The 26,691-nt window shown below is 40.5% G+C and overlaps 1 protein-coding gene across 11 annotated transcripts in view; it reads right to left on the bottom strand.

Moving 5' to 3' along the window:
- Nucleotides 1–26,691, bottom strand: part of SOX5 (SRY-box transcription factor 5) — an 857,385-nt gene that overhangs the window by 21,635 nt on the left and 809,059 nt on the right. For 8 of the 11 annotated variants that reach the window (XM_050968476.1, XM_050968460.1, XM_050968468.1 and 5 more), the window contains 2 exons: nucleotides 20,921–21,098; nucleotides 14,936–15,108 (listed from right to left, as the gene is read on the bottom strand). In XM_050968476.1, the coding sequence (XP_050824433.1) occupies nucleotides 14,936–15,108; nucleotides 20,921–21,098 (351 nt within the window). The remainder of the gene's footprint in view (nucleotides 1–14,935; nucleotides 15,109–20,920; nucleotides 21,099–26,691) is intronic. The other 3 variants (XM_050968435.1, XM_050968504.1, XM_050968452.1) reach the window with 2 other exon arrangements.

The raw sequence follows: 26,691 nt of genomic DNA, 5'->3' as shown, positions 1-26,691 counted from the left end.
AGTCAGTAATGAGTTTACTTTGTTCCCCCCTGCAATGGTTCTCATATCTATAATACAAATCAATGGTTTTCTCAAGAAACAATTTACCCTCAACTTCCGTAGACCATAATGGTATAGTCCAAACCTATTTAGGACAGAGGCCATTTTAAAATAAAATAATTGTCAACCTAAAGTATCAAAAACTTCCACTGTCTTCTGATATTTGGGTATATGATGGGATTTTTAAAATTCTTTTTTAGACTAAAACATGATTTTTCCTGAATCATGTATAAACCTCGTAGAGAAACAGAGCTGAGAGCGCAAAGGCCACTGGCTTAACAGCTCTTCTTTATGTAGTAAATGCAGCTCTTAAAGTTGGGGGCAGTTACATTCAGAATCACATTCTACCAACATGATTTGATTCAGTCTTAAAATCATGGAATATTGTGTAGTGCCATCTACAAAGCACACGCTGGGTATGCGCTGTTATCAGGGTTTGACTTAACAAATCTACAGGTACTCTGAAGCTGTCCATCTTGCAAAGAGTCTGGCATTTTGAGGTTCAGTCACATTAGATGAAGTGTGAGAGAGGAAAAATGGTCATCGGAGGGTAGAAAAGAACAACAGAAGCATGCGACTTCTTGAGCTGCACTGTTCAGCCACATGGCTTTGAGCTGACTCGCCAGACGGCTCAAATGATCAGAGGGAAGTCCAGACTGCATTTCAGCATCAAGGCAATCCCTAACCTGCTGCTACTAAAACATGCAGTATATAGTTACTAATTGAATTATTTTATTAAAGTGGAAGTTGAGCTAATTCTCACAGGATATCACTCCAAAACAGATGATGTCAAAACAGAACACTGCGCTTTTGTCATGCCCCTTTGTGCCATGACTTACGTTAACCATCAGTCAGTTCAAGAGCAGGGAAAGGGAGAGGATGGCATATGGGGGCTGAGGGGGAGAGAGGGAATGTGTTATTTATCTTTAATTACAATACATCAGAACAGCCTGTAAGTCAAAAAAGGTACAGCTGTTACACTTCAGTGACAACAAGCAGCTACCGAAGTAAGGAAATACGGTTATTTCAAACAAAAATCCAGAAGCACCTAGTATGGGAACAATGGTTATCCAAATAAAGAGGAAAATAATCAATATCTTGGAGACAGGGGCTAAATCCTGCAGTTCTTACACAGGCAAAACATCTACTGGGGCACGACAGAAGGTGGGGAATGAAAGTCACCATGTATGATTAATAATAAGATGTGGTACCTGAATAGCACATTTCACGTGGATGCTCTCAAAGTACATTTGAAATTCTCATTAAAACTCAGTGCTCTGTGTGAAGTGGGCACTATTTTACCCATGTAACAGATGTGTAAATTGGGCACAGAAACTCTCCCTCCCAAGATCATGCAGTAAAAGAGAAAAGTGGTAGATTTGAGGACAGAACACAGGTACTAAGATACTGTGGGGATAGGCACTTTTATAAAATCCTGGGCACAGGGGTCATGTTCTGACTCCCAGTCATGCAGTCTAACCACTACACAAGCTGCAGCAGTTTTCCTCCAAACCTGACATTAAAAAAAATGCGTAAAACAAACACATGTGCAATACAAAATGATGATCAGTAGAACAGAGTGCCAGACATGAAAAGCGCAGATAAGCACAATGATCTCTTATTGTTTTACCGAAGGGGGTTACACTAGGTGGGTAGCAGTATCTCATTAGCTGGAACCCTCTCTCTTACCTTTCTCAGATGATATTTCAATGCAAGTTGAAAATACTAATGGCCACATACGAACAACAATGGAACAAGGGCTCTCCTCCTCCCATAAATTAACTGCAACATGCTGATAATGCCAATCCACCCTCATCTCATAAAATCTATTTAGTGACTCCAAATAGGGATACACAGCGGTTTCAAGTTCACACATAAAAAGGATCCATTAATCATAGTTATCGTAATTTGGTAGCCAGTTACGAGTACTTAAAACTCTCCCGGCTCCCTGTCACCGCAGTAGTTGTGTAAGTACATAATAAACGATACAAAGGTGCTACAAACGATGGGCTCAGTGGCACACAGAGGAGCGCAGTTGTTACTTGCCACTGAAGGTCGGAAAGAAATGAAACTTCAGTGCACTTTGCATTGAGCTAGGCCCTGAACTCGTTTTAGCAATTACATCACAGCTTTTTGGGGGAAGGAGGAGAGTTTCATTCTCATGATGTCTTGAAAGATCCCTCCAGGGCCAAGATTTTTAAAGGAAATAGATTGATATTCCCTAAAATACTTCGAGTAGCAAATATCATCCACGAGACAAGCCAGTGGTTTTCAAACCACCCCTGGGGGTCCACAGCCTATGTCTAAGATTTCCAAAGGGATCGGCACCTCCATCTGAAATTTTTTTTAGGGGTCTGTAAATGAAAAAAAGGTTGAAAACCACTGATATAAGCAGTGAGTGAATGTCATCTGTTACAACCTGGATCAGGGAAAACCAGGTCTGTTGTTGGGAGTTGTAGAACTAGCCCAGACGCACAGACGTGATACAAGGGCTACTTGAAAAAGAATCAGATTTAAAATGAGCATCTAAGCCACATGAAAATATACAGTAGGGAAAAATCCTGCCCTGGCCCAGTGTTGGACTAAGGGCTTGAGCCAGCCCCCACTGAATCTTTCTTTTGACTTCAGTGGAATTTGGATCAGGCCCTAGAGGAGTTAACAGATATTTTTCCATTTGTAACATCTGTGATTCTATGACAAAATTAGGCAGAGATTGAGGGAAACTATCCTAATGGTCAGTTCAATTAGATCGTAGCATAGTCTCACTATGGGAGCAATAAAGCCTCATTGCTTAGGTCATTTAAAAGCATAATAGACAAAGCAGTAGAAAATATATTGTAAGGAGCAATCCTGCAAATGACCCCACTCAAGAGGAACAGAGAACTATAAAAGTGACAGACAAATTCAGAAAAATACACATGAGAGAGTACAGCCAATTAGGAACAGTTAATAGCCACAAACAGATGAGAAGGTTTTTAAGGCATAACCAAAGAAAGTAATCTGTTGGAGAGTTAGTGGCAGGGCTCCAAGCAATGTTCTAATTAGATTTTTAAAAAGAAAGAAAGAAAAGAACACACACACACAGTCCCAGACCAAATAAAATGACTAAGCATCACAAGTCAGACTCAGTTACGTGGTCAGCTGCAGAAGTTACTTGGCTCTCTGTCATGGATAGCTGTCATAACTTAACAAAACACTGATCTAAAAATGACAAGAACTTGATTGCCGTCTCTCTCTCTCATACAAGAAACAAAGCATGAGGAGTCAAAACATCTGTTGAACAGACTGATGACCTTTGCCAGAGCCCCTCCTACTGCTACCCAGATATGAATCAAAACCTTGGAAGGTTTGGAAAATGAAGACACTCTGATATATTCCCGAAGCACCCTTTGCCCTTCCCCCACCTCATTTTAGGCTCCGGTAAGAATGCTGAACATGCATCTGAGATTATGTGCATGCTTCCATTCTTGAGTGACAGCTCCCTCCATTGAGACATTCATTTGGCTGGGGTACTTGGCAAACACTTAAGAGTATGCTGAACTCTGTTAGGGTTGTGCTTTGCCAAAAACCTTTCTCAAATTGCGTAATTCAAGGTTAAACATTTTACTGAAGCTGTCCGCCCTTTTGTATTCAGTTCCCTCTCCACCCTATACCCATTCTCCTTGTCATGAATATTTTCATTCAGGTTTGATATGCATACATTTTCCTGAGCTCATAGGGATGCAGACACTCTAGAGTGTCAGACACAGCTATCAAGTTCTCCTTATTCCAAGTGAACTGACAGGACCAGACTAAGAAAAATCCTTTTGTCCAGCAGCCTGGATGAACCACACACCTGGTCTATATAAATGAAATTTTGATATCGTGCTTGTCAGGTCTTGCACTTAAAAATCCTGATTGCATTGACTGGGCAAGTGGCCCTTAGCCTTAATTTCCTTATATACAGCGTCAAGCAGAAGAAATGGATGGTTTGCATGCCCTGATACTTTGTTAGGTGCCCCTCTGATTCTGATCATCCAGTTGTGCCATGTACTGCACTAAGGGAAGTATGTGACTAATTCCTAAAGGGCAATATAGAGCAAATCTGCTGGACAGCAACATTTACCAGAAAAAAACTGAGGTGAGAGGCTAGTTTTCAAATCAGCCTTTGATTGTAAGACTCCAAGGTAGGGTTCCTGGCACCCTGCAACATTCTGTATAGTGGTGAGCACAGACATTCCACTCAGCAAACCACAGTTATTAATAACTATTCACATATACCACTTAATCAGCGCACACAGGAGTTTTTAAGTGCCGGTCAGATCCGATCAGCCACTAGTCCATGCAAGAGGGCCTTGCAATATAAGTTCCTTTCAGCTTGGCTACAGAAAAACATTCTCTGGCTGGATAACCACATTGGAGATCTTAGTGGTCCTCTGAGAAGCCACCTTAAGATATTTTTTTCTCGCCCATAAAAAGAATGAGAGTCCTATCCCATTATCAGACATAAGTGAGACCTTTTTAAACTAATCTTTTTTCAGTTACAAAATCCCAAGTGAAGATCCTGTGTCCACTGAAGTAATAAGCATCGTAATAATTTGCATTTATACATTGCCTTTCATCCAGAGTTCTTAATGGAATCTTAGCACTCCCCAGTGAGATAGGTGAGTACAAACAACATAAATGAGGGACAGAGAGGCTGAGTGAGTTGGGCCAGGTCTACACCACGACTTACTTCAGTATACCTTATGCTGCTCAGGGGTGTGAATAAGAGCTTCTCCCTCCTCTCGCGGAGGTGGATTTATTATGCTGACAGGAGAGCTCTCGCCCGTCAGAATAGAGTATCTTCACCAGACTTGCTACAGCGGCGCAGCTGCATCAGTGCAACTGTGCTGATGTAGTGCTTCTGGTGTAGACTAGCTCCTAGTTGCCTAAGAACTCACAGAATACAGAAGCAGAGATGGGAATTTGGGAGCTTGTATGCACTGAACTGAAGGATTGGGCCCTTAGTCCAGTATTTTACCTCCTAGATCATGCCAAATACAAATGGATGTTGTTTTTATTTACATCCAGATGAAAGCAGAAGATTTCCCATTTTAAACACTATGTGATAAGCCCACTGGTGACATAATGGAATGCACTTTCATTGACTTTTGCATTCTTACTCCAAGAGTGAATTTGATTCTGTATTTTTGGGAAGCGTTTTTTCTAAGTTGCTTATCATAATATCTCTCACAAATTAATGAGTTCATCCTCACAACACCCCTGTGGAGTAGGGAAGTATTTATATCCCTGTTTTACAGATAAGAGCCCAAGACAGAGAAGTTAAGTGACTTGCCCACGGTCACACAGGAAGTGTCTGGTGGTGCCAGGATTTGTACTGAGATCTCTTAAATCCCAATTCAGTGCCATGACCACAAGTCATACTTCCTCTGTGACTGTGGAACTGGGATTCGTGCTCGTGACATGTGTTATCAGGAAAAGTAAAATAAAATATAATAAGATCAGCTACAGATCAACTGTTACAATGGATCCTGCTTGTAGGGCTATAAAACTCATAAAAGGCACACGCATAAAATGATAAAATAGAGTGAGACTTTCAAATGTTGAGTTAGTAATTGTTAAACCCCTTCTGGCTGCACTATTTTATAGTCTTCTACTGTACTAATGAAAAGGAAAGAAACAACAAAGAAGGGTTTTAACCTTCCAATTATATAAACTCTATGGACCACCAAAGAAGATGAAAGATTATTTATAATGTAACAACAATTTATCAGTTGGGGATTTTGTTGTTGTTGTTGCTGCATCTAAGTTAAATATGAAGAAACAATGTATTCACCACCCCCTCAGCTCTTTCACTCTTATTTATCTGAGATCTCTTTCTTGTCTATGGAATAATAATCCACTCACCAAATCTAAAATCAGAATTAAAAGAAATAAAACAACATTCCTCATTTGAGGGGCCTTTCTGATTTTATGGTACTTGTTTTAAAAAAACTCTTCAATTCCAGTCTCAGTTGGGACTGGATGGCTTGTGAAGTGGGTACAAACCTTTTGACTGTTGGTTGTCTGTTCAAACCCAGTCGTTTGAACTCTTGGTTCAAAAGTGACTGATAGCTGTTTGGTGAGCTACCCTTGGTGGTCTCACTAAACAGGTGTCTTAGCAGCTGTTCTAGTAAAAAGTTGCCCGATTATAAAACAGAGAAGCTCTGAATTGACTGTGCAAAGTCTTAACTACTCTCTTATCCTCAGAGGTGGACTCCAGATTAAACTAATGGGCATTGGTGGAATGGAGTATGCATGTTTACTTCCTGTGCTGTACTTGTTTGTGGACACAGGCCTTCAATTTCCACAGCTGCCAATTCAGCACCTTCCACTAGCACTGAATTCATCCAGTGCCTGACTTAGAGACCCTTGAAGTGAATGGAAAGACTCCCATTGATTTCAATGGCCTCTGGATCAGGCGCCTAATGTATTTATTAGTGTTTCATTCAACAAACTGAAACTTCCTCAACAACTAAGGTGCTGTTTAGAAAACATTTTGCCTAAAACAAACTGTTTTAAAAAATGGTAGAAAGCAGCAAATCTAAAGGAACAGGGAATTATCTTTGCAAAGATGAAGAGGGCTTAGCAGTCCAGTATGTATTCTGGTGGTGAGCTCTGTAAGTTCACAGTCAAGACTTCCAAAAAATGTGGAAGCCCCTTTTCTCGGAGAAGGGGTGGAGGAGAGGTAGAAAAAGCGATGTAGGCAGCTGTTTCTCTCCTGCAAAAGGTTTTGCCATGTTGATTCCAGGACTGATTCTCAACCGAACACAGCAGTTTTCTGCTGAACTGAGAATAGGTTGGGAGTCAGGAACCTGGTTTCTATTCCTGACTTCACAGCTGACATGCTTGGATAAGTCACTCAACCTCTCTGTGCCTCAATTTCCCCATCTGTAAAATGGAGATAAAGATACCCACCTTTGAAAATGCTTTGAGATCTATGGGTGAAAAATGAAATATAAACACAAAGTATTAGTTTTCCTCCCAGCAGGAGAGAAAGTGCCATAACATTTGGTCTATGATGACAATGAAGGGTTAATCAGAGAAAAGGTGTGGGACACACAAAAATGAAGTGAAGTGGAAATCACAGCCCATACAGGATATCCAGGGAGGGCGGGCCTGCATCATTTAACAGAAAGTTAAGAAAGCGGACTCCACTTTGTTGGTAATTGTTTACTAAACAATGAGTGACTTGATTACTTAGAAGCATTACATATGTATAGATCAGTTTCTTTTAATTTTTTTCCTAGCTGTGAAAGCTGCTAAGCCACTGCCTAACATTTCAGCAATGCGCTCTGGCCTAATAAAGAGATTCACACATTTTCCATCTACACTATCTCCTGAGTAGAAAACTGCCAGATTTTCCAAACTGTACTAAAGCCTGATTTGTTTGCTCACCAGGATCAACATCATGCTCATTCCAACAAATAGCAGAGTTCTACACACACACCAGGATGCTAGAGGCTGTTTGTAATTCAAATAAATGAATACATGCATTTTAGCACTGGCAAAAGCCTGACAGTCCAGACTAAATGGACCTGGCCTTCTTCTCACTAACACTAGTTTAATTCCTTTGATTTTAGTGGGTTTATTCCCAATTTACACAATTGAGAGTTAGAGGAGAATGAGGCCCAGGTTCTGCTTACTCCCAGGCCAGATATAAGTGTTGATATTGGCCATGATCTTATTGTCACTCTTGACATACCTGATGTTTTACTTAAAGCTCCAGCTCCTGGTGCTATGATTTTGTGAGAATCTAAGATTTCATTTTAAAAAAACAAAACAAAAAAGGTTTCCAGCCTTCATGGTGGTAGAGCAAAGTTTAAAATTGTGACCCATAGAGGCTCAGAAACTGCAAGGCAAATTAAAAAACATTTAAAAAAAAAAGAAAAAAAACCCCTCATGCTTTCTTTAAGCCATGATTTTGAGACGGGGAAAGGGGATGACTCATGTGTTTTGAATGTTTGGGGTTAGTAATGCTGAGTTTGGTACAGGTAGCTTCAGGGGCAGCTTCCCCAAGCTACACTACAAATGTTGTCCTGAACTCGATTTGGAGGGTGATTACTGCAAGGAGTGAACAGAGAATCCAGGCTACATGCCCATTCAGTCTTTGGCATCACTATGGGACCCAGGGTTCTTCCCTCATATGTTTGTGTGCTATTCCTACTGATCTCAATGGGAGTTGCACACGCACGTCTGTGGGCACAATTCACCCCTCCCTGGTGCGTCGCTCATTTTATTAGCTAACCCTGCCCATGCCTCTCACCATAATGACGTATCCAAAAAAACACATGATTTTCCCGTTATATACATATATGAACTTTTAGCAGAGATGAAGGTCAATCAGAAAAAAGTTTGCTTTAAAATGAAAAAGAGGAATCCACATAAAGCTTGACAAAACCTCATCCCATAATCATTCCCTACCATGCGTGGGCACTCGCTAGCTGAAAGTGGTGGCACTGTGACAAATGTAGCAGAACCAAAAGCAGGCTCTATTAAAGAGAGAGAGAGAGAGAGAGAGAGAAGAAGAAGAAGGAAAAAAGTCTTCCACTGGCCATCTGTGAAAATAAGGCATGTGGCCATTAAATGCAGAGGCTGTAAATATACGCAAACCCCAAGAAGCAAATGGGAAAAAATGAACTAAACTTTAAGCTCAAACAAATCAAAATGTTTAATGCTTAGTTAGCAATGCTGGGCAAAAAAACCACTGATCTCTGCAGTGTGCAATGTATTTAAAATGTATTGTAATTCAATTAAAAAAATAATAAAGATGTTTCAGGGGAAAAGACACTAGATTCAGAAGCTCTCTGAATAAATTGCCCCTTTACTGTGAATGATCCTGTTGAGATTGTTGATTGGACTTATTGAAAGGCTGACGTACAGAGTGATGGATGGGCGATGACATAATACCTGCTTGCCTTGTTGTCATGCTCTTTGAAAACTGTCTGCTCTCTGCTGATAGCATTAACAAAGAGGATTGCAACCCCCTCCACCCTACCCTGCATTCAAGAAATTTCCACTAGCAAAGAATCTCAGTAAAACAGAATTAAGAAGGTTTTACTGGGTGTGCAGGATGGATAGGAAAAACCAGAGACCACATGTTAAGTTCTGTGTTGGAAGGTGATTTGGAGTCTCTAACAGTCAGTTGTCACAAAAAAGCCCTTCGTCCCCACATAGTATAAAAATTATAAACGGACATATCTCTCTGTGAGAACAGAACAAAAATATTATACTATTAATCTTTTCTAGTGTTTTCCAGGCCAATAAGAAATAGAGAGGTCTACAAATTACAGGACCCATATATTACATGTACACAGAGTTTGATGTATAAATGTATATAACGCGTCTGTGCCGTATAGCCTTTGCTAGCCAGCAGAAATGCTACAGTATTTTTCCAGTAAAAGGCAAAAGACTTATACGATCTGAAGACCATTAAAATGAGCAGGGTTTAACTTTTACAGAGCACTTTGGTACAGAATGTAAGCACTGTACCTCTGGATTACTTTCCAGTGGTTTCCTTCTACTTAGAAAACAAGACCAATTTAACTGCCCCCAATTCCTGCCTTCCCTTGCTTTACTATATCCACAGCCTGCTCACTATCGGCCCTATCCAAAGCCCTTTTAAGTCAATGGAAAAACTCTCACTGGCTTCTGTGTGCTTTGGATCTGGCCGCCTTTGGGAACTCCTGCTCCAATTTAGCCTTTAGGAAGAACAATATATTATTTAAGTCAAAAATTCAACTGAAAAAAATTAAAATCCCATTTTATAGCAGCTTTTCCCCATGCCTTCAGTGATGTGAGCTCCAGTTTTCTATTTCTCAAAGAGCAGCATCTGGTAGCTCAGGATTCATCATAATGCACTTCCTCACCTCCCCTTAGGGGAAAGCATAGACTGGATTCACTAGAGCTCAACAGACCACTGCAGTTCCTTAAGAGTTAACTCTGTTGGCTCCATCCATCAGGCAACTGGTGAGGCATCAGGAAAGAATGATGGATGTAAAATTATTACAGGGCTGCCACCCGATACACTTAGTGCCATTTGTAACTAACACTGGAACTGACACACTTTTTTCATTATTAAACATCCACATTAAGTCAACATTGGTCACTGTCATTTCATGTTTGGCACTCTGTTAAAGGGAAGAGAGGGAAGGGGAGGGTGGGAGTGAGGAAGATGATGGGAGATGGGGTGGGTGGAAATGAGAGGAAAGGCATCCTGGACCTAGTGTTCCAAAAGCATGAGTAATAAAACAGGCTTCTGCTTACAATGCTGGAATAAATATTGTTACAAATAGCTCTTTAGTTACAACCCAGCAGACAAGTACATGTCAGAGCCTTTTAGAAGAGGGATGTGCTCTCAGCAATAAGTGAGGGAACTGGTATCATAGGTTAAGAAACACTTACAGTTGGTTGGTGTGTGTGTGCTGCTTGTGTATTTATAGGTGTGCACAACACTCAGATGTTAGTATGTCTATTTGATGGAGCATACCTGAACACATATGCATGTTTATTTGTGGAGCTGTTTCCATGCATGCGTGTGTGTGTGTGTTTACAGATATGTGAGTATGTACATGTGTGTTTACTTGTTTATAGGTTCTGAGTGTATATACAAATTTCTGGCTAGCTTTTTTCTCGTGGAGCATACGCATCTGTTGTATGCACACGTGTTGTGTATTTGTATATGAGTGCATTGTGTGTTTGTATGCATGCACACACATGCCAGTACTTGTGGTTGTGTGCCTTCAATGTGTAGAAGAATGTGCAGTTTTTTGGCTGAATAAGTAGATCACAGTCCACTTTCTGATGCTGCCCACTGCAGCGTTTGCTCTAGATGAAAATCTGCACTCTTTGAGCTTCATGTATAAAAGGTAATATTGTTTATGTAGAGTAAGCATCAAGCTATAATTAACGGTAGATCACATTTATAAATAAAACTATGTTCCTGGGTTTCCAAGAAACCAGAAAAACACACACACACAGAGACACACACTTCTGATTTATCTTGAAGCATTTCCAAGAAAAGAATTTTAAAAATATATTTTATTTCATTCCCAATTAAAATACATTTCAGTAAAATCTACATTCATTATGTACTAAAAGTACTAAAACCCTCTGAAATTAAAGTACTCATAAAGTGTTGGGTGCCCACAAATCAAGGCATCTAAAAATCCTAGTCACTTTTGAATCTTTTTTCTTGCTTATGCCTCCTCTAGCACAATGCCTCTCCAATCCCACACAATTTCTATCTGTCTGACTTCTGCCTTACAGCTGAGAGCACTGCCCATCTACAGAGACCCATCCCAGCTAGGAACATGAAACTAGCCCCTGGGTCACGTGAATATATGGAAAACAGCCTCTGGGACGTTAGGATGCACATTCATAAAAAGGGATTTCCTGCTCCTGTGCCTTTCCAGCCACACCCAGCAGACAGATCCTTAACAGTACTCGTGACTTTGGGCAGTTCAGAAATGCAGACCCAAGCATTGGTGGGTGGGATTACTATTCATGCAATAAAAAGGCTCAACCTGCCCCGAAAATAGCTCCATAACTGTACCAAAAACACTGGGAAAGAAGGGACTCAAACTCTGGAACGCACTATGGCACAGTGTGCCTGGCCCATAAAGATTAGCAACATTCCAGCGAGAATGAAGTGATTCAGGATCGTCTTGCTGTCCAGCACATGGCATAAACAGCTATGTATCAGTACACATGTGTGCAAGCACCATAATCAATCATTAATGCGTTGATTGCAATGCCTTGGTAGCTAGTCTGTTCCCACCAGTTCTGCAGGGAGCGAGGGACAAAAGCAGGAAACCCAAAGACCTGGCAGTTTGGTGTGTTTGACTCTTAAATCACTGGGCTGGCCCTTAAGCTTGTTGATGTAAACCCTTAGAGACCAATCTATAATGTTCTCAGTTTCTCTCTCCCCACTACCTTTCTCTCTTTCTCTTCCATGAAAAAGGAAAGAAAAATTTTAGGAACGTAATTTAACTGACACTGGCAATACTTTCCTTTTTTTTCAAATGCCGGGGGAGGTCTCGATAAAAGCTTTAAGCAAAAACCTAGACCCAAACACCCTCAAACTTTGGAGAAGTTCTGATCCAGTTCAGGATCAGAACTTCCCATCTGGCTATAATTAGATGAGAAGAACCAGAATGTATGGAAAGTTCAGCTAGGTTTCCAAACGTCACAGCCACCTCTCTTTCTTTCTGCTGGATCAATCCAATCCAAACCCCGCCCCCACCACAAATAAATCCTGTCAACTCTGAGCTCCTGCACATCCAAATGAAATTTCACAACTAGCCCCTATCATTATAATGGGTCAAACCAGCAACCCAGATCCAAAACACCATTGCACTTTCGTAGAGTTCTGATTTGGATCTAACCTTTGTGTCTTCTTCAGAATGAAATCCTGAAAAAGTTTGGCAGCTATTGTATCAAAAAAGCTATTGCCACTTTAAAAAAGAAAAACTGAACCCCCCAACTCCACAAATGCTATATCTTCCCCTCATGCACAGCCAAGCCAAACAGGGAACATGAACTAGAGCATGCGGTGAGGGTGAGAAGTGAAAACAGAAGGGCAAGGAGGAGCCTAAGAATAGGAAAGTAACAGAATAAAGCGAATGCAGATGGTTCCACTCCTGTTACTTAATCAAAAGGCTGTGCAAAGTCACTAGAGCCGGCATAAAGTCATGTGTTAGAACAACAGCTGATCTGTGTATTAAAGAAGATTAACTCGCAGTGCCATGGTGGAGGGCCTGGGATTATTTTATGTACTTCCATTGCTGTACAAGCCGTCAGCACAATTACTGCCCTCCGATGTGAATGACTGATCTGTAACCACAGCTAAACAGCATGCTGCTTAGGGGCCTGGGTGCTTCATGAAGATGAATTTCCATACCATCAAAGTGCTTTTAATGGGCTCCCTGATCCAACCACAAGGCCTGCTTTGCAAGTATATAGGACTCAGGATGAAGGCTTCCTGTCCAAAAGGATTTGGTCGGTTGTCACTTGACAATTCCCAGCCAGCACAGGGGAGGAGAGGGGGGAGATAGGTAGAGTTGTCTCTGCTTTGGAGGATTAAAAAAAAAAAGGGTACAGATGCTTTCTGAATGCAACCAACTGCTGTATCCACAGCTGAATTCAATGCGCTTAACAAATAACGGCAATTTAGCTATGCTTGCGAGGAATAGCTTGAGTCACTTTGCATTAGCATCTGGCTGAGTGTTAAAGTCATTTCTACATGGGGAGCACAGAAAAGGAATTTCTGCTCCAAGCATCCTTTCAAGAATGCTTAAATATTTGAATATAAATTCCTTTGTGCTTGTGATCACTTCGCCTCATAGCTGATACTCCACTTTCCTCCCTTCCCTTCTGCTACTCTTCTATGTGAAATGCCATAAACATGCTCTGTCCCTCTCTGTCAATACCCAATACCCTTATTCTTCTAAAAGAGGTTTTATGTACTGCCAGACACCTATTACACTGACCTCTTTTTTCTCCCCCTTCTTCTCAGGAGAGTGCATGAAATTGGAGCCATTTCTACATCATTTACACCCATGCTAGGCTGGTGAAAAAGTACAGTAGTGACGGACTCACATGTACATTTAACATTCATTATCCGGTCTGCTGGCTTCTCACAGATATTGATCAAACTCCATCTAAAAACCAGGGAAACTGGAAAGCTATCCAAATTAGCAATCTGCTCATTCTGGACAATATTGTTTGACTCACAAGCTTCTCAGGATGACTGACTTTCAAGTTATTGCTAAGTAGCTGATCATTTTTATTCTATCTATCTGCCTATCTGAATGAGTCATATGCGGATCTTGGAATGAAAAAGCCAAGAGAACTGGGGGAATCTGATAAAATTTCATTTTCACCAAATGCAATAATATTTCATCTTGATTATTTCATAGCATTAAAGCAGTTTTGTCTGGAGAAATATTTGGGAAAAAAATCCTGGAAAATATATTGTAAAAACATGAATTTGTGGAGCACCCAACAACTTTTGCACATTTCTGTCTTAGGTAGCATAACTGTCTTCATCTCAGTGTAAACATGGCTAGGAAGGGACCAGTGGTCCTAAGCACCCCTTCAGCAAGGGGTAGGGCAGCAGAAAGTAGTCACACGCATTTCCTGAAAAAAGCAGAAAGTTGTGGAACCTGTGACTCTTGTAACCCCCATGACGAAACGACTGTGCTAGATACAATATATACAAGTGTTCCCTAAGAAGAAAATATTACCGATTTTGCTTATTACAGTTTAGCAGGCAAAATTAGAATAATTCAGGGCCCCTCAGTTCTAACGCTTCTAGGTTCTACTGAAAATATCTGGTGCAGTTCGTATTGTCAATTCTCTGTTTTTTCAGTTTTGCTAAGTCATCTAACATGACTTGACAGTGCTATGTTGCAATGGTCACGAAACATCATATATGACAACCTCATAAGGCTAAATACCCAGAAGCTGAGCCCGAGTATCAGCAAAGCTTATGTTCCTAAAGAAGCTTGCATATTTGCAAATCCAGTTCATCTCACAAAAACATGTAAGCATTTCCATAAAGCAAGATTTTCACTCAGACCCAGATATTTCAAAGATCACCTAGTCATAATACATACTGACAGCCTGGAACAGAGAATTAGTGGTCTCCAAAGTTTTCATAAGGACTTTAACTATGTTTTAGGCTCTACTGTCTCCATGTCTGTGTGGGGCTGTTTTTGTTTGTTTTTTGACAGAAGAAGATATTCTAAAAGGAAGGAGGGAGACAGAGCAGGGAAGAGAGGAAGAGATTGTGCGTGTATGTCTGTAATGCCTGAACACGAGGAGAATATGATCACGCAAGTGACTATCAGAAAAGGGAGTCTCAAGAACTGACCTTTTCTGTCCTGCAGTTATTGAGACCCAGACTATTCACAACAGCCACCTTCCCATCAAGCACCTGTTGTTCCCTCCGAAGTTGCTCCTTCATCTGTCGGGCCTCCTGGATTGCCTTGGTAACAGCATCATGGTCATTTAAATAACCTGACGACGTGATAGAAGAAAGAATATCTTAAAAAGAAAGGAAGAAAGAAAGGAAAGTTACGAGAAAACATTTTCGCTTTTGTCAGTGAAACTCATCAATGCTTTCCTTGGGCACTTAATTAAATGAGAAAGAGACAGAGACAATGAACAGACCCATAAACCTGTCTGTGCTTGGAAAATATGCTGCTCATATGATAGAGCCACCTGGGTATAAACCATGAGAAACATTAGTACCGATAGCATCACTCTGATACTTGATTCCATTAGTTTCAATGTTTACCCAACATTATAGAGATTGGCCTTGTGGTTTGTATACAGCAGGATGTAACTTGATAGGGGTCGTGGGAGGCCTTGATCATGCAAGCAATCCAAAACCATTAAAAATAGACCATTTTTTCCTTCTCTTTCTTAAAACTTATGAATACATTAAAATAAACCACAGGTGGCGGTGGTTTGCTATAGATACAAGGCACATAATGGCTGGGAAAAGAAACTTCCGCCATCGAATGCTCCCCACCACCTGTCATTCAGAAATGTATAAGAAACCGCAGCTCCATGGACCTATGTTCCCGCTCTATTCATGTTGCTGATAGCAGGTCGGATGTCTACTCTATTTGGCTGTGAATTCACTGCCTAGGGTTCAGCACTAGTAGTGGCTGAATTATTTCATTTTAAAATGTTACAATCATCACCAGTACAGCTAATGCTATTTAATTTTAAACATGATACTCTATCATTTTTTTCCCTTTAGCATACTGTAGATTATACTTATTATGATCTGCATGTGATTTGTAGGATGGAATACTGATGGAAGACTCCAAGCCCCTGTCTATTTTTCAAACTTTATAGGAGAAGCTAGTATCTCTCATTCCTCCCCACCCACCCCCCTCAACACACACACTTCTTTCTGTCTTTTAACTAGGGCATAAAAATGGCATAAAATGAATCTGTAATATGAAATTGCCCAGAAAAGGGACTTCTGTTTGTGACATGAGGCTAAATCTAACCAGATCCATTGGTGAATTGTGACAGATGGAGGGACTGTGAGACAGAAGGCAAGCACTAATCACACACAAAATGACCGGCTTGCCTCAACATGTTCCATGGATTCCAGCAAACTTTACACCCTAATCCATTTTTAGAACAAAAAACATCTGGGCCATAAATCCTCTAATCTGCCAAAACACGCTATTAAATCCCATGATTTGTTGAAAAACACTAAGATTAAAGAAAGGAAATATAAAATGGCTAACTGCCGTGTTAGGAAAGTGTTATTAATACTCTTTCTTTGTCTCAATTATGAATGTTCTGTTCCTAAAGAGCCTTGTCTAATCATGTCAGATTACACATCCTTGTTGTAGTGCTCGAGTCTTCTATCTGATCCACTGATTGCCAAAAAACGTAGAACATTGTCTTGCTGCTTAAAACATTTCAGTGGAAGAAGCTGATGTCAGATTAGTTCAGTGCTGCAGTGCTGTGCCCTCATTCCACACCCCCCCTCCCCAAATGAACCTGGCATTCTGGTCTCCTTTGGAGAATTGAAAGCAAAAGTTTCTGTACAGTCTGGGTGTAGGGGGACCAGATCAGCAAATACTTTTCAGTTAGGTATCTGAAAACACTGGCAGTTTTACATAAAATTAATTTGATCCACATAACTTATTTTTACCAAATGACTTGGGCTCAGTGATTTCGGGGCAATGACAATGCTAGGAAGGATGTAATCCACACCTCCTAAATGGTATCATAGGGTATTTTTGGGGGGGTGGGGGTGGGGGGGGTTGGTCCCCATCTTAGCAAGTCACTTGGTTCTTTCCCCACCTTGCATCTGTTATTGATCAAGTTTGCATTTGGTCAAAATATATTAAAAAGCAAACAAAGAACCAGTGACATTTAAAAACAGCAGTGCTCTTGATTAGGGTGGGTATAATAGTTACAATCTGTATTATAGCTGAATTTGCCTAAGAAATGGAATTCATGCCCTTCTCCAGACCATTTGTTTTTTTCCTGACTACCACTCTCTTTGAGAAGATTTGGCACATGTCAGTGAATAAAAGCAAGCACTCCTTATGTTTTTCAATAGCTGCCAATATGCCGGTATGCAGAGAAATGATTAATATAGATGCAAGTCGAAAGTAAATTATTTTTGTTTAGGGTACATGGTGAATTATTGACAGAGAGATATTAAATGCACTTAGTTACAGGGATTGCCAAACTAGTATCTAGATGTTGGAGACAACGGGGAGGGAGGAAGGGGGGACTTGTTTTTGTTTTTAATAGGTAGGCATATGCCTGCTTCTGAAAAGAAATGCCTGGATTTAAAGTTGTATGTGAAATCATGAGACATGTGACTCCTCAAGTTATAGATTGATTTACAGGCAGTGTGGATGTATCTAACCAAAGGACCACATACCATGTGTGCCACTAGCTACCTGCTCTACATTATTTCTGATATATAGGTGCATGCTCCCCTTGACCAGATACAATTGAACGATATTGTGAGCACAGTGAAAACAAACAGTCTGAAGGATGGATTTTAAAAGGTGGTTTTAAAGTGAATTTAGTGGTGGGAAAGGTGCCAGCCTATTTGAATTCCAGGGCAGTGGGCCTAAGCCCACCTAGGTCAGAAGGCCCACCGTCTCATGGACAGCCCTAGAGACCAAAGTCCTCTTTTTGTCCTGAGATCAGAGACAGCATGGTTAATGGACTTGCAAGGTTCCCACCAGTGTGCTTCAGCTCTGTGCAGGAGCGACCTACCTCTTAAACTAAGAAGATAGTTCAGTCTACCTAGTCCATTCAGTACTTGGGTCTTTTTGCTTAAAGGGACAACAAGGTTGTCAACTGTGGTGGTTTTAAGTCATGTGCAAACTTCTGCTGCGGGCTTGACTGAGCTCAACAACTCATTTTGTTAAGGTGAACAAAGAGTTTATACATGGTAACGGCTTTTGCTTACTACAACTGTGGCTGGCTGTGAACTAGTTACTTAGCAGTAAAAGGCTCCACATACCATTACCAAGCCTCTGAATCATCCAGTCCTCCATAAAGGACAGATTTTTGATAGGAGCAGACTGTGTCTGTCCAGTTCTTGTGCCACATTTAAAGACAGCTTATCTTGTACAGTACACAAAATGATACTGTTCAGCTAGCAACCTCAAAAAGTCACTTTCTGTATTTGTAGCTAGGAGATATAAAGCAATGAACTCTATGTCATTAACAATAACTTAAGTATGTTATCTTTTGCTCCACAGTTTTCCATGGTTTATTAATGGTATAACACATTAATTCTTCTTACAAGAGTGACCTTTAAAGCTCCACTCATCCTCGCAGCTTTTATCCAATTACATTATCACTCATTACAGGTACAGTGTTTCAAAATCTGCATTTTGTTAAAGGGAGAAAAGTAAATTATAGGGATCTCAAATCTATGGAAAATACCAAGGGTGGAGGAAGAGGAGAACAAGAAGACTGTCTGCCATTGGGAGGCAGGTCAGATTCTTAACTCTATGCTTAGAGCTGCTGTTCACTCTCCTCAGGACAAAGGTTTTAAACTGAAAAGAAAGAAAACTCAGCCCACTGTACACAGAGAGCAGCAGGGCCAAATAGATTAAAGATGCAAATACATTACTAACCCAGCAAGTTAAATAGTGTAGTTCTAATAAGAATAATACATAATAAGACATGAATTAACAATAGGATATTTATGAAACATTTATGGCGTTTTATAGAATGTCATGCTGGATTAAGTAATTTCCCTTTTCACCCTGGCCATAGAAGTATGTTCTCTATTTGGTGCATGTAATCATAACTCCCATCTGTCTGCACACTGGGACCCATCTATAGGGATTTTAAACTTGGGGCATAAGTGTGGGTCTTACTGGTGTATGTACAGCTGGACTATGCTGCACAGTGCCTCAAACAGTCTCACTGTGTTGCAATGGAAAAATCATAGCAACAGCCAAACTGGATCAGACCTGTGGTCTATTCAGTCCAGTATCCTGTCTCCAAAAGTGGCCAGTGCTAGCTGCTTCAGAGGAAGGTGCAAGAAACCCCACAATAAGCAACTGTAGTACACTCCCCCCGGCCCCCAACCAGGAAGGTCTCAACCTAATCCCAAATAGTTAGTGATTAATTTACACCCTGAAATCACAATTCAAGTTACAGTAGAACCTTAGAGTTACAAACACCTCGGGAATAGAGGTTGTTTGTAACTCTGACATGTTCATAGCTCTGCACAGAACGTTATGGTTGTTCTTTCAAAAGCTTACAACTGAACATTGATTTAATATTCTAGTCAACATTGGTGAAGCCTGATGTGGAGTACTGTGTCCAGTTTTGGGCCCCACACTACAGGAAGGATGTGGAGAGGTTGAAGAGAGTCCAGCACGGGGCAGTGAAAGTGATTGGGGGGCTGGAGTCCATGACATATGAAGGGAGGCTGAGGGAACTGGGATAGTTTAGTCTGCAGAAAAGAGGAATGAGGGGGGATTTGATAGCTGCTTTCAACTACCTGAAAGGGGGTTCCAAAGAGGATGGATCTAGACTGTTCTTAGTGGTACCAGATGACAGAACAAGGAGTAATGGTCTCAAGTTGCAGTGGGAAAGGTTTAGGTTGGATATTAGGAAAAACTTTTTCACTAGGAGGGTGGTAAAGCACTGGAATGGGTTACCTAGGGAGGTGGTGGAATCTCCTTCCTTAAAGGGTTTTAAGGTCAGGCTTGACAAAGCCCTGGCTGGGACGGTTTAGTTGGGGATTGGTCCCGTTTTGAGCATGGGGTTGGACTAGATGACCTCCAGAGGTCCCTTCCAACCCTGATATTCTATGATTCTATCATTCTATGAATACTGCTTTGAAATGTTACTATGCAGAAGAAAAATGCTGCTTTCCATTTATTTTTTAGTAGTTTACATTTAACACAGTACTGTACTGTATTTGCTTTTGGGGGGGGAAGTGTCTCTGGTGCTGCTTGATTGTGTACTTCTGGTTCCAAATGAGGCATGTAGTTGACTAGTCGGTTTGTAACTCTGGTGTTCATACTCTGAGGTTCTACTGTATATTCAATCACTTTGTACAGTAGATTGAAAAAGATTATCATTACAATGAGGGGTGTCTGCATGTTATTTATACATATACATTACACATAAGGAGCTGGCACACACGTGGGGGCACACATCCCACCCTCCCTTTTAATATAAAGCACTTGTGAAATACAAAGTGTCAATAACACCAGAACCATTTATTGTTTAAATGGTCGCAAGGGAGGTAGTTTTGGAGGGAGGGAGGAATAATAATATATTACAGAACAATACTAAAAGCAGCTAGCCTGACTGTTTTCAAGATACAATGTAAAGTATGTTTTGAAATGTACCTGGTGACTTTTTAGTTAGCCATTAATACTACTCCTGGTAGATTAAGCTAAAATAATGCCCCACAAAGCTTTTCAGTGGACTATGCATCAGACCTGATAATTTCTAAGGAACTTTATGCACATGTAGACATGCAACTCCTAGGGATTTTTTAAAAGCTTATTCATCAGTTGTTTATACTTTTAAATGGTGAATGTCTGAATCACTGTAATACAGTGGTAGCCACAGAACAATCATTTATTAATTGTTATCATACAGAATTATCTGAAATAACTCAAGTTTTTCCCATGCTGAATGTGAAGAGTTAAGATCCCAGTCATGCACTACTGAGATCATTGAGCGCTTTGCCACTGACTTCAATGAATGCAATATTAGGCCCCACCTTCGTGCCATTGTGTGGCATTGGTTGGCAAATGCTGATTTTTTTTAATGCTGACCTCTGTGCTACATCAACAAAACCAAAAGAAAACAAACATACCTATTGTGTTAACTCTGGCCGAGGGACTGGCTAATGTTGCTGGCACTGAGGATTTGAGTGAACTGGCCCCACTGTTTATTCTCAGAGCTGGCATATGAGGAGAAGTGGGCGATGTCGGAGATTTTCCCTCAGACGTCTTGGGTTTAGCTGAGAGGTTCAGCGGCTGAGCCACTTCATCCTACAACGAGCACAACATAAAGCATGTCATAAAGATGCTGCTGCCACTGCCATAGTTGTACCCAAACACAGATAGTCACGTTCCATTCATGTGAAGTTGCAAATGAGTGATCCTAAAAATGCATCGTGCAACATTTTCTGTGATGCTATCGTGTTATGACAGCAGAGAATCAAAATGTCCCATGAACTAGAGAATTAGAGAACATTCTTTATTTGCACAATGTATGTAAGAATTTCCCCCAAATTTGATACATAGTTATACAATCCAAACAGGAGTACATTGACAATAATATTTTGTGTAATTTTTTAAAACTTGAGATGGATGGAAAAAATAAAAATTAAACACAACTGTCAACTAAAATTCAATCCAAACCCAAACTTATTTGTAGTTCTAAAACTTGGGTAAACTTGTGAGTAAATGTGTTAGTTTTGTATTTCTATTTTTATTTTCCTCTGAACTCCCTGGTTTTCACAAGTATCGAAGTTCCACAAGCAATCTCTTTCATGGGTATTTTTATCCAGTCAGGACCAGAAAGTCTGTTTTTGTGCTAGTTCCAGCTTCCAAATCTCCATCAGAGATTTGCATAATTTAGAATAAGCATCTAAACTTTTGGATGTTTATAGGAAAGTTTAGAGGTTCACTAATAATTACCATGGTTGTATACATTGAAAACATGGGCTAAGTTCATAAAGAGAGTTCAACAAACAGTGAAATCAACAGGAGTTATATTGGCTTTGTTCAGGACTGAATCTGGCATACAGAGAGAGAGAGACAGACAGAGAGCAAGCATGAGCAATAAACAATGCTGAACAATACATTAAAAATCAAAAGTCACATGTTTTGGTTTGACTCTAACGAAAAGCAAAAGAAGGATCAGGGAAGCCCCTTTCTGTCCCTGTAGAGGAGATACAATAGCAAACCCTTTTTAAAAATTACTTTTTAATATCCAGAAATGGTATCTGTGTTTTCAGACCATTCTGCCACATACTTATTTGCAACTTGTGCGTCTTCTACTATCATATCATGCCAAAGCAGGATGTGTTAAAGATATCCTTGCAGAGCTAAACTTTCCTCTGCAACTTGTGAATTAAGAAGCCCATCCTTTAACTGATGGAAATAATATTTTTGCATGGGCTCTATTACAGATATAGTAGAGTTGATTCTGGTCTCCTTTCGTAAGTTTTACATTCAAGAAAGTCCATTTGCTCCTATGAAATTACTCCTGACTGACACCAGTGTGAGATCAGAATCAGGCCCATAATGTAGGATTGGTAAAGGTAGAGCAAACTCCACTGGAATTTTTCCCTGTTACTGTTGGAGTATCTGAAGCTACTGTAATTAGTACTGTAATACTAATTCGGGTCCAAAGAATGCAGTATTCTGCAGAAAGCAAGGAATTTTCCAGTGGTCTATACTGCATATGGAAACATGTTATATAAATATGAATGTCTTCATCATCAAACAACCTACTTGTAATTCTGCAAAGCACTGTTATGCCACCTTTCAATTATCTCAAACAGGCAAGCTTCTGAGTTAAGTGTCTTTATTACATTTGAATGTATTTGATTACTTTTATACTTTTGTAATCATCATAGTTAAAAATGAATTAAAGCAAAATAAACAAAATGATCAGGGAAATAAAGGACAAAAATGTCATTTTTAAAGTGATAGTTAAGTTCGCCTAGATACTTCCTGTGAAGACTTATAAAGCATAATAAAGAACAAAAATTAGTGGGCAAAATTTTCAAAAGTGCCAAAGTGATTTAAGAGCCTAAATCCCATTTTCAACAGTGACCTGGCTCACTTAGGAGCACTCATTGTCTTTCCATGACACTTAGCTCCTTAGAGGCTTCTGGAAATTTTACCCCGTTTAACTGAAATTTTTGGACATGTAAATTTACAGTGTTTAGAACCGATTCCACTTAAGACTAAGAACTATAAATCCAGTCCTGGTACTTGCTTGACTCTTAATGGACATTCAGATCTGAATAAAACACAGCCACTGCGTTGCTAACAGGGATGGGGTTTGTCCTGTTGTACTGTTGTTTTCTATTGAAAGTAGTGGAACAACTGTGGTAGATCAGCAGTGAAACAGTTAAAAAAGTGCAACTTAAGAAAACAAATAAAAAAACGAAAAAAAACCCCAACAAACCCAACCACCCCTGTTGATGAAATGTGCCAGACTAATATCCCTGGAGACCAAAGTCCTCTATTTAGCACAAATCACTAGAAGCAATGCAAACTTCCCCACCAACTTTTATCAGTTCCCTTCCAAAGAGGTCAGTTTCCATGTATATGCAATTCTTGACCTCTATTATAAGTGCCAAAAAAAGGAGTTGATTAGTTCCAGATATGGTGATGAGCTCTGTGAAGAAATGTCTGTCCCTGGAAACCTGACTGAGACCACCACCTCATTTCATATAGGCCACCAAACAGTCATCAGATGGGAATGGCTTTCACTGACCATAAAGATGTAGGCTAAATTCAAACCTACGTTTTAGAGGTGAGGGCTCCATACCCTCTCCCTTTTAATAAATCTTTGGGCTATCCAGTCCCACTGAGCTTCACTTCCTTTCCTTCTTTTCTTCTCTCTTTTGCCTGCCTCCCTCATTCCCATCCCCCCCCTTTTTTTTTCTGGTGTGAAGTGCAAGGCTTTCAGTTAGCTCACTAAGCAATTTTTTTTAAATGTCTCATTTAATGCAAGTTGGAAATGGAGGTGGCAGTCTTTCTGTCTGAGTTACCCCACCATGGAAATGTCTGTGCTGTAACTATTCGTGGTGCTAAGAATGCTCTTCTTCATTCACATCAGCACTGCTTTCTCTGGAGCCAAGAAGTGTAAGGCCTTGTGGAAATAATAGAAGTCGACAGTTCCAGAGCTGATAAATGTCATTCCAAATTGCCCCTTCATTCACTTTCACTGTGTGTTCTGGCTAATGGTAAATTAATTGGAGGTCACACAAGCTTGCTTCTTATACAGGAGAATGAGTGGACTATTTTGAGCTATTACATGTATTTACAACGTTACTTTACCATTCAGAGTTTATAATATTTTACCTCTCTCATTTCAAAAGGCCCTATCAAACCCACATTTGGACTGAAATGCCATTTAAAATCTGGTCTGAGAGTTTAAAAGTTCTGAGTCAGATCCTTAGGATCTGGTATAAAAAAATGTTTTGGGATTTGGTTATAATGTACAATTGTTTTGAACATGAAGATCAACAATAGAACCTTTGCTCAATATGTGATGGAACACTTTATCCTTTCCTTACTTGCAGATATACGTTTAAATTCTCTGGACCAGAGATTCTACTCGCAACTTTCCCAGTTTAAATGACTTCATTATTGATTTACACCTGTGTAACTGATAGGAGAATTTGGCATTTTGCCTTCTTACCATTATTTATAACCAATACAGTTGTAGCTAGTGTGTTGCCATCTTAAAGTCTAGCAGACCTGATTTTCATTTATATCAAGGGCCCTTTACACCACTCTAGCAGTGTACAAGGCCCTACTGTAAATAAAAATCAGATCCAACATGATCAGTCCAGGTAGCCAGTGCCTTTAAGGGAGGACAGAGATTTTTTTAGGTGGATCACAGAATCTAACATTACTTTCCACACTTACTTTTATTAGAGGAAATCCAACATTCATTGGTCCCTGCCTCCTCCCCCTCCCCCCCAACACACACATATGCGGAGTTATTCTAAGATACCAATGATAAGAACAGGCCAATTTTTTTTTCCTGAAGAGTTAACAAAGTCAAACATTTATTTATATAATCAGCCCAAACGATTAATTCTTAAAATAGAAGTCATTAAGACCTAAAAGTCTTGTAATAATATAAACACAGATGTGATGAAAGTGAAATATGATCTCGATTAAAGGTTAGGAAATGTTTCCTTTAAAAGTGGCATATTTGGCTAACAAAACAAAACAAAACATTAAGAAATAAATGTGAAGAGTAAAGCAGAAGCAAAAACATACCCCTAAGGCTGCTAAAAAGAAATATATGCAGCAGAACCAATGCATTGTAATGGAGATTTCAGTCCCTTATGCCATGATAATATCAGCACAGCATTCTTTCAAACAGCTTTAGTGGTTTGCTTTCCTTTGTTGAAAGATCATCATAAACTATACCAGAGATAGACCCAAAACCTCATTAACTTTGGGACTATGGGGAGGTCAGATCCTAGATCTGATCTAAGTTTTTACAGCTGGTTCCTAGTCCTATAATGGACAGAAACAAAATTCCAGATCTGAATCCCCCTGAACTCTTTTTTTTGGAGGGTGGGAGAGTATGGAATTGGGGGGTTAGAGAGAAGGAGGAGGAGGGGGTAGAGGAGATATGGAGAGATCAGAGAATTCAAGATCCAAGATCTGAATTTTATATCTTGGAATGACCTGGATTTGTAGAGCTTTAAGCTTTCTCACTGAAGTATCATGTAAAACAAAGCCTTCTATCTGAGGATTTCTAAGTGTCTTATAAACATAAATATAAACAAGCCAAAACACTCCTGATGGGTTAGGTATGTACTGCACCCATTTTATAGATGTTTGTATTGTTCTTTGTAAATGTAAAGTGCTAAATAAATTCTAAGTGTTAGTAATACAGATAGGGGAAATGAGGCAGACACAGGCTAAGTGATTTTCCCAAGGTCATTCTGTAAATCAGTGGCAGAGCCTGGAGTAAACCCTAGAAAAGACGGTTACTTACCTTTGTAACTGTTGTTCTTCGAGATGTGTTGCTCATATCCATTCCAGTTAGGTGTGCGCGCGCCGCGTGCACGTTCGTCGGAGAAACTTTTACCCTAGCAACCCAGTCGGGTCGGCTGGGCGCCCCCTGGAGTGGCGCCGCCATGGCGCCCAATATATATCCCAGCCGACCCGGCCACCCTTCAGTTCCTTCTTGCCGGCTACTCCGACAGTGGGGAAGGAGGGTGGGTTTGGAATGGATATGAGCAACACATCTCGAAGAACAACAGTTACAAAGGTAAGTAACCGTCTTTTCTTCTTCGAGTGATTGCTCATATGCATTCCAGTTAGGTGATTCCCAAGCCTTACCTAGGCGGTGGGGTCGGAGCGAGATGTGGCGGTATTTAAAACTGCTACGCCAAAGGCCGCATCATCTCTAGATTGTCTGACTAATGCATAGTGATCGGTGAAAGTGTGTACCGATGACCAGGTCGCCGCACGACATATCTCCTGTATAGGCACGTGCGCCAGGAAGGCCGCCGATGTCGCCTGGGCTCTTGTGGAGTGTGCTGTGAGGTGGCCAGAGGGGACACGAGCTAAGTCGTAGCATGCGCGGATGCAAGCAGTTACCCAGGAGGAGATCCTCTGAGAGGATATAGGTTGCCCTCTCATGCGTTCTGCGATCGCCACGAACAGCTGAGGGGACTTCCGAAACCCCTTGGTCCTCTCGATGTAGAAAGCAAGCGCTCTACGTACGTCCAAGGAGTGTAGCTGTTGCTCCCGCCTAGAAGAGTGTGGTTTCGGAAAGAAGACGGGGAGGAAGATGTCCTGGTTTGTATGGAAGGCGGACACCACCTTAGGGAGGAACGTCGGGTGGGGTCGTAGATGTACTTTGTCTTTA

Source organism: Gopherus flavomarginatus, chromosome 1 (assembly GCF_025201925.1).
Source record: "Gopherus flavomarginatus isolate rGopFla2 chromosome 1, rGopFla2.mat.asm, whole genome shotgun sequence".
NCBI classification, from domain to species: domain Eukaryota; kingdom Metazoa; phylum Chordata; order Testudines; family Testudinidae; genus Gopherus; species Gopherus flavomarginatus.
This window is presented reverse-complemented; position numbering and strand designations above follow the sequence as displayed.